Source organism: Porites lutea, chromosome 11 (assembly GCF_958299795.1).
Source record: "Porites lutea chromosome 11, jaPorLute2.1, whole genome shotgun sequence".
NCBI classification, from domain to species: Eukaryota; Metazoa; Cnidaria; class Anthozoa; order Scleractinia; family Poritidae; genus Porites; species Porites lutea.
This window is the reverse complement of record NC_133211.1, coordinates 24,228,872-24,243,132: the sequence shown is the minus strand read 5'-3', so window position 1 is coordinate 24,243,132 and position 14,261 is coordinate 24,228,872. Positions and strand designations below refer to the sequence as shown.

The following is a 14,261-nucleotide window of genomic DNA, read 5'->3' as shown; positions in this document are numbered from 1 at the left end:
TAACCAATCGCAGCAATAAAAAAAAATTGCATTGTTGTAGTGAAATAGAAATGGTACAGCAGCGAGCTGCCGGTTGTGTGTGACAGCCGATGGAATGCCGCAATTGATCCCAATGCAGTGGGCTATGTTTATCTGAATTTAAATGCATCTGAAGTACCATAATTTGTTAAAGAACTTAATCACAACGACTCGTTCTTCCCACATACTAAAAACTTTATTGGATAGCAGCATTTGACGCTTGATTTTCATCTGCTGTCCAACTGTCAGATTACAAGCGGCTTCATATCAGATAGGTCAAATTGGACAGTTCTATTGCTGCATTAATCAAATTTGTTATGGTAGTACGACTGACTGACTGAGCGCAGTATAACTGAGCGCGTAGAACAAGAATGAAAATGTGTGGTAAATAGCAATGATAAAAATAAATATCGAGTGGCCAAACGTTTTTTGTGCATTCTAAGCGAATATTCGTCAATTGGCAGATGCCATCCGTTGAGGTGTATTCTTCCTGTTATTTCTGTTTACAGGCAAAAGATGACGTATCGTCTTCAATAAGCCATGGACAAAGAAGATCTTCAAAGAAACGAAGAGGAAGGAAAAGGTCATCTAGGAACACCAGTAGTAACTCAGATGTGGATGATAGCTCCGCCCGTGCAAGCCAGTTGCTTGTAAATCAAGGCGGAATGATCATTGGCTCGTACAGTCATGATCATACCGGATGTTGTGCTACAGACGAGACAGCAGCTGCAGCAAAAATTGAGGAGGAAGAACCATCCTCTGAGACCAATGATGGAAAAATAATTTCTTCCGTTGTGTTACCAGACCTGACAGAGGTCTCAATTATTGAGATGTCTGTAACAGAAGAGGAGTTAAGGCTGCTCAATCAAGAGGCGAGATCAAGTGTTGGTTTTATGGAGGCCCCTTATATAGAGGTGGAAGCAGCTGCAGCACAAATTGAGGAGGAAGAACCATCCCCTGACACCAATGATCCAGGGTTATTGACTTGTGAGAACAGTCCTGCAACGTGCATGGGTGAAGTTGACTTGTGTGAAAAAGGTCATCTTAAAGGCCTTGTTTCTTCAGCTAATACCAATGTTGGTAAAGATGAGGTAAGAGGGGTTGATGTGATTTCTTAATTCGTATATATATGGATCATAGTATATTTTTTAAAATTATAAACGTCTCTTAGTAGGAACTTTGTTAAGAGTTTACAAACAGTTTGGCATTTTTTCAAGTGCATTTTTACGATTTTGTTGCAAATTCAGCCTGAAAATTATTTTCTACCTACCAGTAAACACAGAGAGTAGCTTCAAATTAGATAGGTCAAATTGGACAGTTCTAGTGCTGCATTAATCAAATTTGTTATGGTAGTACGACTGACTGAGCGCAGTATAATTGAGTGCGTAGAACAAGAAGTAATAATTAATAAGTAATAAGTAATAATTTTCTACTTACTAGTAAACACCGAGAAGCCAAAGTTCGTTACTTTATTGGAATTTTATTGTTTGTACGAATGTTTTATTTATTGCTCAAATTTTGTCTTTCCGAAAATTTCTCGAAAAACAGTGAATAGCCTAGGATATTTCGAATTTCGGGAGCCAATCAAAAACGGGGAAATTTACTATTCGCTGATTTGGTGAATAGTAACACTAGATATCCTGTAGCCAATCAGACCGCCCAAAAATCATTATCCACTGTTGTAGTATATACAAATAAAGAATACAAGGAATATTAATCTCTCAAAATCACTTGGACTGAGTCTCGTTGGTAAGTTAAATTTCTAAAGTGTGGTGGAAAATTTAAATTAAGAGAAGATCCAGTTTTCCAAATTTTTTTTTTCGCATTCCTAGCCGTTATTTCTTTAGCAGCAGATACCATCCGTTGAGTTGAATTCTTTCTGTTGTAGGAAGTCGGAGTATTATCTTCAATGCGGAGCCATGAAGAAAGAAAATCTTCCAAGGAAAGAAGAGGAAGAAAAAGATCATTTAGCAGTATAAGTAGAACCTCAGACGTGGATAATACTTCCCATATCCCAAGAAAGTTGTTGAAATATGAAGAAGTTGTTTCCTCAGCTAATATCAATGTTGGAAAAGATGAGGTAACAGGGGCTGATGTGATTTCTTGATATATATGCATTAGTTGCGGGGACTATGGTGATTATAAAAAGATTAGGGAAAGGTGGTGAGTCTCGTTGGTAAGTTAAATTTCTAAAATGTGGTGGAAAATTTAAATTAAGAGATAGATCCAGTTTTCAAAAGGTTTTTTTTTTCGCATTCCTAGCCGATATTGCTTTAGCAGCAGATACCATCGGTTGAGCTGTATTCTTCCTGTTGTTTCTGTTTGCAGGCAAAAGATGAGGTATCGTCTTCAATGAGCCATGGACAAATAAGACCTTCAAAGAAACGAAGAGGAAGGAAAAGGTCATCTAGAAACACCAGTAGTAACTCAGATGTGGATGATAGCTCCGCCAGTGATAGCCAGTTGTTGGTAAATCAAGGCGGAATGATGATTGGCTCGTACAGTCATGATCATACCGGATGTTGTGCTACGGACGAGACAGCAGCTGCAGCAAAAATTGAGGAGGAAGAACCATCCTCTGACAACAATGATGGAAAAATAATTTCCTCCGTTGTGTTACCAGACCTGACAGAGGTCTCAATTATTGAGATGTCTGTAACAGAAGAGGAGTTAAGGCTCCTCAATCAAGAGGCCAGATCAAGTTTTGGTTTTATGGAGGCTCCTTATATGGAGATGGAAGCAGCTGCAGCACAAATTGAGGAAGAAGCACCATCCCCTGACACCAATGATCCAGGGTTATTGACTTGTGAGAACAGTCCTGCAACGTGCATGGGTAAAGTTGACTTGAGTGAAAAGGGTGATCATAAAGGCCTTGTTTCTTCAGCTAATACCAATGTTGGTAAAGATGAGGTAAGAGGGGTTGATGTGATTTCTTTACTTATATAATATATATGGATCACCGTATATTTTTTTAAAATTATAAACGTAACTTAGTAGGGACTTTGTTAACGGTTTACAAACGTTTTGGGATTTTGTCAAGTGCATTTTTTCGATTTTGGTGGAAATTTAGCATGAAACTAATTTTCTACTTACCAGTAAACACCGAGAAGCCAAAGTTCGTCGTTTTCTTGGAATTTTATTGTTTGTACGAATGTTTCATTTATAGCTCAAATTTTGTCTTTCCGAAAAGTTCTCGAAAAATAGTGAATAGCCAAGGATATTTCAAATTTCGGGAGCCAATCAAAACACGCGAAAATTACTATCCGCTTATTTGGTGAATACTAACACTAGATATCCTGTAGCCAATCACAGCACCCAAAAATTACTATCGACTGTTGTAGTATGTGCAAATAAAGAATACAAGGAATGTTAATCTCTCAAAATCACTTGGACTGAGTCTCGTTGGTAAGTTAAATTTCTAAAATGTGGTGGAAAATTTAAATTAAGAGATAGATCCAGTTTTCAAAAGGTTTTTTTTTTCGCATTCCTAGCCGATATTGCTTTAGCAGCAGATACCATCGGTTGAGCTGTATTCTTCCTGTTGTTTCTGTTTGCAGGCAAAAGATGAGGTATCGTCTTCAATGAGCCATGGACAAAGAAGATCTTCAAAGAAACGAACTGGAAGGAAAAGGTCATCTAGAAACACCAGTAGTAACTCAGATGTGGATGATAGCTCCGCCCGTGCAAGCCAGTTGCTTGTAAATCAAGGCGGAATGATGATTGGCTCGTACAGTCATGATCATACCGGATGTTGTGCTACGGACGAGGCAGCAGCTACAGCAAAAATTGAGGAGGAAGAACCATCCTCTGAGACCAATGATGGAAAAATAATTTCCTCCGTTGTGTTACCAGACCTGACAGAGGTCTCAATTATTGAGATGTCTGTAACAGAAGAGGAGTTAAGGCTGCTCAATCAAGAGGCCAGATCAAGTGTTGGTTTTATGGAGGCTCCTTATATGGAGGTGGAAGCAGCTGCAGCACAAATTGAGGAAGAAGCACCATCCCCTGACACCAATGATCCAGGGTTATTGACTTGTGAGAACAGTCCTGCAACGTGCATGGGTGAAGTTGACTTGAGTGAAAAGGGTCATCATAAAGGCCTTGTTTCTTCAGCTAATACCAATGTTGGTAAAGATGAGGTAAGAGGGGTTGATGTGATTTCTTTACTTATATAATATATATGGATCATCGTATATTTTTTTAAATTATAAACGTCACTTGTTAGGGACTTTGTTAACGGTTTACAAACGTTTTGGGATTTTGTCAAGTGCATTTTTTTCGATTTTGGTGAAAATTTAGCATGAAACTAATTTTCCACTTACCAGTAAACACCGAGAAGCCAAAGTTCGTCTTTTTCTTGGAATTTTATTGTTTGTACGAATGTTTCATTTATAGCTCAAATTTTGTCTTTCCGAAAAGTTCTCGAAAAATAGTGAATAGCCAAGGATATTTCAAATTTCGGGAGCCAATCAAAACACGCGAAAATTACTATCCGCTTATTTGGTGAATACTAACACTAGATATCCTGTAGCCAATCACAGCACCCAAAAATTACTATCGACTGTTGTAGTATGTACAAATAAAGAATACAAGGAATGTTAATCTCTCAAAATCACTTGGACTGAGTCTCGTTGGTAAGTTAAATTTCTAAAATGTGGTGGAAAATTTAAATTAAGAGATAGATCCAGTTTTCAAAAGGTTTTTTTTTTTTCGCATTCCTAGCCGATATTGCTTTAGCAGCAGATACCATCGGTTGAGCTGTATTGTTCCTGTTGTAGGAAGTCAGAGTATTGTCTTCAATGCGGAGCCATGAAGAAAGAAAATCTTCCAAGAAAAGAAGAGGAAGAAAAAGATCATTTAGCAGCATGAGTAGAACCTCAGACGGGGATAATACTTCCCACATCCCAAGAAAGTTGTCGAAATATGAAGAAGCTGTTTCCTCAGCTAATGTTGGAAAAGATGAGGTAAGAGGGGTTGATGTGATTTCTTAACATATATGCATTTAACTAATTAGTTGCGGGGACTATGGTGATTATAAAAAGATTAGGGAAAGGTGGTGATGACATCATATCATAGGTTCTCTTCAAGGAAATATTAACTGCACAATTTAACCGTAAGTACTCTACTTTATGTTTGCATCAGTGTCAGGTTACAGAGATCCTTATGAAGGACTTAGCCTTCTAGGCAAAATTCCTGACGGGCAAAAGTAATGATTTCGAATGAATAAACAATTATGGATATTTGAGTTACCTAGAATAGTCAAGGTGGAGGTACAAAAGCCGAATCTAGCTAATAGTTTTATATTGTTATATCATGAGTTGTAAGCAACTAATCTTCTTGGAGACTGATCTATATGTCAGTTTTTTTTAACCAAATCGTATATATCCATTGCATAAGATGGTGGCCGGCCGGTTTTTGTAGAATAAAAAATACAAATGGCAAATAAACACTGACAACACCATCATATGCAATTGACTGAGTGCGAAAGAGCTGTGGCGTAATCACGGTTTGAACATAGGATTTTTGTTAAGCTGCATGCGTGTGAGATTCATGTATATATGGATTACTCTGGTGGGGGAGGGGGTGACTCTTAAAGATTAGGGTGGCGATTATATAATATAATGCTGTTGGGTCTCTTCAAGCAAATCAAAACGTTTACTGGTATATGAACAACTGCATTATTTAACTGTTAGTACTTTTCTTTATATTTGCGTGAGCTACTGTGTACGAGGATGCTTACGGGCGACACTTACGGATAAAGAAATTCGTAACGGGCAAAAAATTGTCGGTGAAAAACTAACAAAGTTTTGATAAGGCCTTTAAGGGGAAATTCCTTTATCTTTATTTCGGAATATTTAAGAATACAAGGATTAATCTCTAAAGGCTAGGTGAGGGTGCGACTACACGTAGGATATATCCATTAATCGATCTGATTCTTCGTTTTGAATTGCAGACTGTTTACTAGATACTGCACTTGATCTTCCATCAGCACCTTAAGCGATCATTTGATCGCTGGTATTGCTTGAAATATAACCGATTTGCCGCACCCTGTCGGTAGAGATACCAAGATATCTTTTCCCTCAAAAAAAATAATAACAATGTAATAATGAATGGTTTCCTGCTGCTTTTTGCGCAGTTGTAGAATGCGAAATGTTTCACAAACTTGATTGAAAGCAGCTTCTTACGTCCTTGCAATTTCGAAGTTAGCAATTTCGTCGCCATTTTGTCGTGTTCTTGTGTGTTTCCCGTTTAAGCCAATGAGCGCCTCCGAAAGAAATAATCGAAGGGGCAGCCAGTGAAAGACTATTATATATTTTCTTGCAAAAGGAGATCGTAGATGCTTCCTCTTGTTTACTTCAAATATCATAATGACAGTAACTCTTTCTTTGCTAATCACAAATTATTGCAGTTGTTCTTAAAACAACAGTACAACGCATGTGCATTAATTTTATCACTGTCCTTGTTTGATCGCAGGAACCTTTCAGAGGAAGCGGAATGATTTGTATGGCTCCATTTACAAGTGAGGCTTGCTCTTCAGGAGGTGAGTTGGGGAATATCTATCATTAACTGTGCTGCTACAAACGTCTTCTTCTATATCTGGCTCGTTTTATAAATGTTTAGAATCTAATGCTAAAATTTCTATGAAAGCAAAATTTTTAAAAAAGTAACCTCTGTAAATAATCACACACTAGCTTCATTTAGTCCTTCAAAAAAGTATGTTCTTATAATCTCCATAAAAACAATGTGCCCGTCCTAAAATATTACCGATTGATAAATGTTTGCCTTTGTAAATAGATTAATTTTTAAACACAACCTTAGCAATCCGATAGGATGGTTAAGATTTTTTAATAAGTTCATTTATTTTATTATTTATTACGGTATTCATGTAACATGAGATATGTATCTTTATCTTGTGGAAATGAAGACCATTATTATATGTGTGAGTTAGTACGTGCGCTGTGATTGGTCAATTTGCGGGCCGTATTGTACTGTACGGCCCGCTAAATTTTGAAGTTTCCTTCCCGTGCGCCCAATTATAAACCTCAGAGATATAATAAATATCTTACTAACCTCGTTTTTCTCGGTCCGTACTGTTATTTACAGTAGGGACCGAGAAAAACGAGGTTAGTAAGAGGTATTTGTTATTATCAGTAAAATAATAAATTTTGAGCCTCAAAAACAAACCTTGTCTTTAGCAGCTGTTTTCCTTACCATTTTAGGTGTTAAAAAGAACTAAAGAAAAAACCAAAATATACTATTTCAATTTCAGAAACTGTTGCACAACCACTGCCAATGACGGCAACAGTGAAGCGAGAATTGCCGGCGGCGTTTGATCCTGTACCTAGCACTGTGGAACCGGATCTTGAATCGTCCGATGTTATGGGATATGTTCGCTATTTTGTATCTGCTGCGTTCAATGCCTTGTTTGGTGGAAACTTTGAAGCCCAGGCGGCTGCTGTTGCAGCCTTGCCTGCCAACTGGGGCCAACCATTAGAGGTACTATATAGGAACCTTTATATATTAATGAGCTACCATACGTATTTTCTTTTATTTTAAGGAGCTGTGTCATTAAATTTATCAAATTTTAAATAGTAGGAGCTGGCACATTAATTGAAACATTAAATGACAGCTCAAAACATGAAAAGCAGATCTAAACTGAACAAAGCAAATACAAAGCCAGGCACGGATCGACAAACTTGAAGAAGATTAAAACGGCTTTGAAAACTTCTTAGCCTCACAGTTTTTCGAGGTTTATCCATCTTTTGACCAACTATTGCCTGATTGATAGCAGTCAGCACCCAGTGTTTGAACAACTCTGGCGTGGAAGGCAACTTTAAAAAAAAAAACAGTCCTCCCAACTGAAGAAAGTTCAGGTTTTTAAAAGAGAAAGGAAAATAAGCAGTTAAATTTCAGGACTCAGTTAGTTTCTTTAATTTCATTTAGGGCCATCCTACCCATGCTTTGAACACCAGGTCACGCCGAAGAAGGTTGCGTAGAGTTTGGAATGGAGAAGAGTTCGTTTCTGAGGTAATTAAGGTCGATCGCCCGTTTTCTACATTGACACGCTGTAGTTAATAAAGTTCTCAATCCTGCTCAATCTCAATAGTAGAGCGAACCTACCCCAGAAACCCTCGTGACCTGTTTCACTTGGTCTTGTAATTTTGCTCTTACGTGATTAGAGCTGTGAGGCTCTGTAGACCAGAAATGGATATGTTGTGGTTCAATTTTATCCTTGGTTTAAATTTTTTCTTTTGTTTTAGGGTATGGTAATGTATGATAATGATTTATAAACAAAAGAAAATAAAAATTAAACCATGGATAAAATTAAACCACAACAGATACATGAAGATGTAGCCAGTTTTTACTGAGGGAATTCTGTAACGTCTTGGTGACTGGAGATCTTAGTATCTGTCAGTCCGACTATCATAACTACAGCATAGATATCAGCTTTTTTTGAGCCCCAATCAGTTTTGCGCTTTACAATACTCCAGAATAACATCAATACATAAACAATAGAAAAGGTTATCGGTATGAGCATTAATAACATGGTAAGCGGGGGTAATGACTTGTACGGTACTCTGATCTTTAAACAACTGCTCAAAGTGACACTTTGTGGTTCTTTTTACACAGGAGGCGAGGCGTGAGGAAACCAAACCTTACACCCGACGACCGCGCCACCGAAAGAACTGAAGCATTTTATTTATGTTTGTGAAATCACGGCTGTTGATTGGTAATACTGTTCTACTTGTTGGGGCTCAAAAAAAATTAAAAGCAACGAAAAAAATCAAAGAAAAAAAGAAAAAAAGTTAGAAAATCAGCAAGAAAACAAACAAACAAAAAGAAATTAAAAAATAAAAAGCAGACATGATCGTCCGAATGAGTGTAGTCCTGAATAGGACTGTTGCTAACAGTAACTGACTTTGGGCAGCCTGTGTGGTAGTCATCTTGCGAGGCAAAGTGAGTTGTATCACCTAAACCAATGGTGATGGCAGGGAAACAGCTGACTTCGATACCGCGGCGTTGTTCCAAGTGAATGGAGCCAGGTGTCTAGGGTAAGTGGTTGATGTGACTGATTTTATGACCATTTCTTGTCACCCGTTTGTGTTCAGTCAGTCGCCTGCTAAGGTTTCTGCCGGTCTTACCAGTGTAACTGGCCTAACAGTCACAGCATTTTTATCTTGTGTACATCTCTTTGTCTTTCGTCTGGTCTGTCTTTGTCCTTGACATTCGTTGACAAATTCGTCGAAAGTGGTGGTCAATTTGTGTGCAACGCGAAAGTTATAAGGTAGCTGAGCATGTGCGATAGTTTAAGAGGCGCCCCTGATGGAAGGCGGGATAGCCACTGTCGTAATGGGGCCTGAGTTAACGGAGGGGTAGGTGTGGAGATCGGAGTTGCTCTAAGTGTTTTTCCTAAAAAAAAAGCCCGCGTTGTAGCTTTTTCTAAAAAACGTTGTTTTAGGTGGTCGGTTTCGTTTTATGGGATCACGGTAAGATGAGTCACAAACTGGTTAGGATTATCTCGTCAAACGTCTCTACCTAGGGACTTTGGCGCGACGAGGGAACTAGTTGGTGACTCTCCCAACATCCTACAAAACGTAACAGATAACCTTTACAATGTTTTCGGTGAAAACAGCTACGATGCGGCTTATTTTGGTCGAGATACACGCGGCAACTCTGATCTTGAACTTAACATCAACTCCAACGTTTACTCTGACCCTGCTACGACAGTGAGTCCCCCTTGATATCAGAAAACTATCGTACGTTTTCTACAACCGTACAACATACGCTTCGCACACCATCCGATGACCACTTTACGCTGTACTGCTTACGAATGTCAAAGACAAAAACAGTTTGGATGATAAACAGGGAGCAGGGCCACTTACATTGGTGAAACCGGCAGAAACTTTAGCACTCGACTGACTTAACACAAACGAGCGACAAAAAAGGGCGATCTCATCAATCACCTTGCTGAACACCATTTTCCGAAAAAAAATGATAAAAACAAAAAATACAAAAAAAAATTATAAAAAACAACAAAAAATACAAAAAAATGATAAAAAACAACAGAAAACAACATCAACAAAAAAAAACAAAAAAAAAAAAGGCAAAAAACCCAAACAAACAAACAAACAAAACCAATAACAAGGCATAAACCATCAGCTGAAGTGATACAACTCCTTGTGTCTCAGGTGATGACCTCTGCACAGGTTGTACAAAGGGTCAGTTACTATGAAAAACAGTCCTTTTCAGAACTTTACCCACCACGGACGAACATAGTCCAAAGTACAAAACAATAAAAAATAATAAAAACAAGAACCCACAAGTAGAACAGTGTTGAAACCATTGTGCAGCTGTTGAAGAGAATAAAACGAGACAAAATAATGAAATGTTAGTTTGGTTAATACTTGCAAAACGGCTGCTCCACAGAATGCGAGTGAACACACGCTTAACAAATAAGAGTATCGAACTATGAACAAAAATCAACCCAAGCGGTCCCTTTGGGGAATTTTCTGTTTTCTTACTTACAACTGACAGGCTATTTTCATTTTCCACGTCCATAGGCTCCTGCCATGCCGTGCTAGTAGTAATTGTGACGGGGAATTCAAATTATACCGGGGCCGCGAAGCGGTCTGCATGTATAATTGGGATTATATGAACAAACGAAAAGAGAAATATATGAACACTCTGTCACCAACATTTATACTTTTCCACTGACGGAGAATCTACATAACATCATTTGAAACACTTTTCTGCTAATTGCCAAGTCTTGCGCATGCTCGGCTGTTTTCTGCTGCCGCCTCGTTAAGCCGCCTCGCCATTCTCGCTCGATGGAAATTACTCACAGCTTACGAAAAACGAAGGAAAAAAAACATCACAAAACATCCTTAACAACGAACCTAACCACAAACCTAACCCTGACAATTGTCCATAAAAAAAGAAAACGAATAAACTAAATTATACCAGGGATGACCCACGGATAACCAGAGCCGTTTCTTTTTCGAACGCAAAGCCAGAAACGTTCGCAGGGATAACAATTTCTCTTGAACGGATTTCCTGAGCCGTTCGAACCGATACCAACTATTTGGAAAAGCCTTTCATAACTATCAGTGATTTCGTGTAACACGAAATTCTCTGGGTCTTGTGTCCGGTGTCTTAAAATCATTCTGCACTTACTTGTTAGGCAACCATTTCGAGTGGTATACCGTAGAATATCCCAAGAATCCTTTGTATTAAGGCAAGTGTGTATACCAAGAAAATAAAAGTGACAAGTGGGATATTCCACGGTATATCACGAGAAAGCGTCGCATAACTTTTTTTTATACCATCTCATAGCAAGTACAGTACATAAACAGTACAACAAATAACATGCGCCACAGAAATCATTTTGAATGGGTTTGAACTGGCTTCCAATTGTCTAAGATGGCAACGATTTGAAAACTTTTTAATTTATACGCATAACAAAATGTTTATTTACTAAAAATTCACGATTCAGATTAGACAAAATGCATGTTACCTGAACGAGGCGGCTCCTAGATTATGCTGACAACCTTGCTAACGCAGGAATTAGTTTCTTTACTGTTCTTGGGTTTCTTTGCTCTCCAGCTTCTTGAACCCTCAGCTGTGTTTTGTCGGAGAAGTATTCATTTACTGCTGAGTTTTCGACCTCAAAACTACTGCCGAGGGAAAAATTTGACTGTAACATGGCTCAAGTAACACTACCATGCGAGCAGAGGCTACATTTTCGCGGTAGTAGCTGGCGTGCGAAAAGTAGCCTGGGCTACTTTTCGCACGCCAGCTCATACCGCGAAAATGTAGCCTCTCCTCGCAGGGTAAAGCAACACTTGAAATAAACTAGAAATGTGGTAGATGTAAAATTCCGGGGGGAATAAGATCGCAGCGCTCGTTGCGGAAGAATGTGTGGGGGTAAAAAGGTTTTTAGGAAACAGCGGTTCTAAACAGGTGTTCAGCACTCAGATTTTTTCTTTGTCCAGTGCTCGTGACATGTTCATCACGTCATTTCTCATGTACAAAAAGAGTAGCCCCGCCCAGCTGTTTTAAAGATGGATAATGCTATCCATTGGATAAATCACTATCCAGCGGATAGCGCTATCCACCTTTTGAGCAACTAGGAACACTACCGTTTTCGTTCAGCGTAGTTACTAAAACAAGGAATGACCTACAATGACCTCACAATGAGTTACAGCCACCTACAATGAGCTATAATAAGCTACAATGAGCTACAATGACCTACAATTCGCTACAATAAGCTACAATGAGCTACAATGAGCTATAGTGATCTACAATGACCTCACAATGAGCTAAAGCGACCTGCAATAAGCTACAATTATATTTGTTTCTAAAAAGACTTCGAAAACTGTGGGATGATTGCAAAAGCTATCTTTTATCTATCATCCAAATCGTTGCTGAACTTATATCAATTTAGGTATCTGGGAAACTGCCCACCTACCCCACTCCTAACCCAACATTTTGCCCCAAGTGAGTCGCAAATGTTAACGTTGAGTTAGGCGAGGGGTAGGTGGGCAGTTTCCCAGAAACCTGAATTATATTACTCACTATCCCTACCTGACTTACTGTAATGCTACCTGGTCTTCCACCCGTTGCTCTAACATAAACTGTATTTACCTTTTGCAAAAGAGCATTATATCGAAAGACCGGATTGTATCAAAAGCTCACTGCCTAACAAATACCGCCCCGTTATTTAGCAAACTTAGAGTCCTTGACATTCTTTTTCTGTTGCTATATTTATGTATTCCTTCCTATCATCATAATCTTTTGCCTACTAGATTTCGCAACCTCTTTTTTTCAAAAGGTATTTAAAAGTAGTAACCAGGCTCACCATTATGAAACTCGACCACCCGCTCAGTATAGACCTCATTTTTCTCGAACTAATATTAACCGCGGACGTACAAGTGGGTGGGGGTGGATGCTAACCCGCCTAAGGTGTTTCTGAATTTTTCCTAGAGGATAAAACATCAGCTCCTGATGTTTTCAGAAGCTGTTCGCTCATCCCTCGCACACATTCTGAGTGAAGTTCAGCGATGGTCAGTTTTTAAGATTACAAGATATGGCGTCATAGGTAGCAGGTGGTCAAGCCATTTTTGCGAGAAAGTTCCTTTTTTTAAACTTTTTTCAACAATAAAAGTTAGTCTTGTGGCTAAAATCATGCAAAGTGCTTATTTATGTGTTATTTTTCATGTCAAGCACAAAAATATCACCATTCCTCGCGGTTTTAACCCGATTTCAAATTCTTGGTAAAATCTAAGATGGCGACCATTGTTGGTGGGACCTTCACGTGGGACGTCAAATACAGGGACGCGGGGGACGCGGTGACGTTAACAATTATTGCAAATGGTCGGAGGTAAATGCGATATCTCTTTCTTCGTGAAAATGTGTTATTTATGGTCAACATTAGATTCCATCGCCCAGAAAAAAAAATTTCGTTATAGGAGAACTGTAATCAATGCTGCTTATGAAAAACATTTTAGGGCTAGTTAAAAAGACTCTTGGGCTAGTACATACTAGCAACAACTTGCCCGAATGGCCAGCCGTAAAACTGACTTTCTTTGCACCCCGTAGGAGTATGTGCACTGACTATCGTCAATAGGGTTAAGCACTGTTGGGAAGCATTTACGGTTACGTTTGCCACTAAAAATAAGTAAAACAAAATAAAATATTGACACAATAGTTGAATCCCCTGTGGTACAGGCGATGGATTTTGGAGGTAGCACTTCGAGGTTCGAAGCTCTCTTTTGCCACTTAATTTAGCTTCCTCTTTTATTTGGAATAGAATGCTGTTATTCTACATAAATTTTGGCGACCGAAAGCCACCCTACCCTGCATAGGGCTCCAATATTCCATCAGTAAGAAGACCAGGACAGCAGTCGCACGGGGTCTTCGCCGAGTCTTCACTTCGTAAACCACAGGTAACCCAGGCTCACTATTTGTGTCACGTACGGGTTTCATACAACATGAGTAAATATAGAGAACATATGGGCGAAGTTTAGGTCAGGAAATTTGCCAGAAAATGGAAATAAAAATCGATGAAACTTACCATGTGTTGAGTTTTTGTTGTCCTTAATATGTACACGAAGTTTCGGGAAAAATAGTCTCCTTTATCTTTCCTACATAGTATAGTGGCCACTATACTATATAAAGTCAAATGTATCTCGATCGTGATACATTAAGCAATGGTGTACCCCGCTCGGCACGTGATCAAAGCA

General features: G+C 38.8%; 1 protein-coding gene across 1 annotated transcript; it reads left to right on the top strand.

Moving 5' to 3' along the window:
* The first annotated feature begins 7,292 nt into the window (after positions 1-7,292).
* On the top strand, positions 7,293-9,152 carry LOC140951517 (uncharacterized). The gene is made up of 3 exons (XM_073400776.1): positions 7,293-7,515; positions 7,963-8,046; positions 8,650-9,152. Exons 1-3 carry the CDS (start codon positions 7,312-7,314, stop codon positions 8,707-8,709), a joined length of 348 nt encoding a protein of 115 aa, XP_073256877.1. The 5' UTR covers positions 7,293-7,311; the 3' UTR covers positions 8,710-9,152.
* Positions 9,153-14,261: the final 5,109 nt, after the last annotated feature.

What these genes read in the sequence shown, in the direction of transcription:
- LOC140951517 (XM_073400776.1), top strand. Translation starts at nt 7,312, where the DNA reads ATGACGGCAACAGTGAAGCGAGAATTGCCGGCGGCGTTTGATCCTGTA. An exon ending in ACTGGGGCCAACCATTAGAG is followed by an intron (nt 7,516 to 7,962) that starts GTACTATATAGG and finishes AATTTCATTTAG; the next exon opens with GGCCATCCTACCCATGCTTT. An exon ending in GAGAAGAGTTCGTTTCTGAG is followed by an intron (nt 8,047 to 8,649) that starts GTAATTAAGGTC and finishes CTTTTTACACAG; the next exon opens with GAGGCGAGGCGTGAGGAAAC.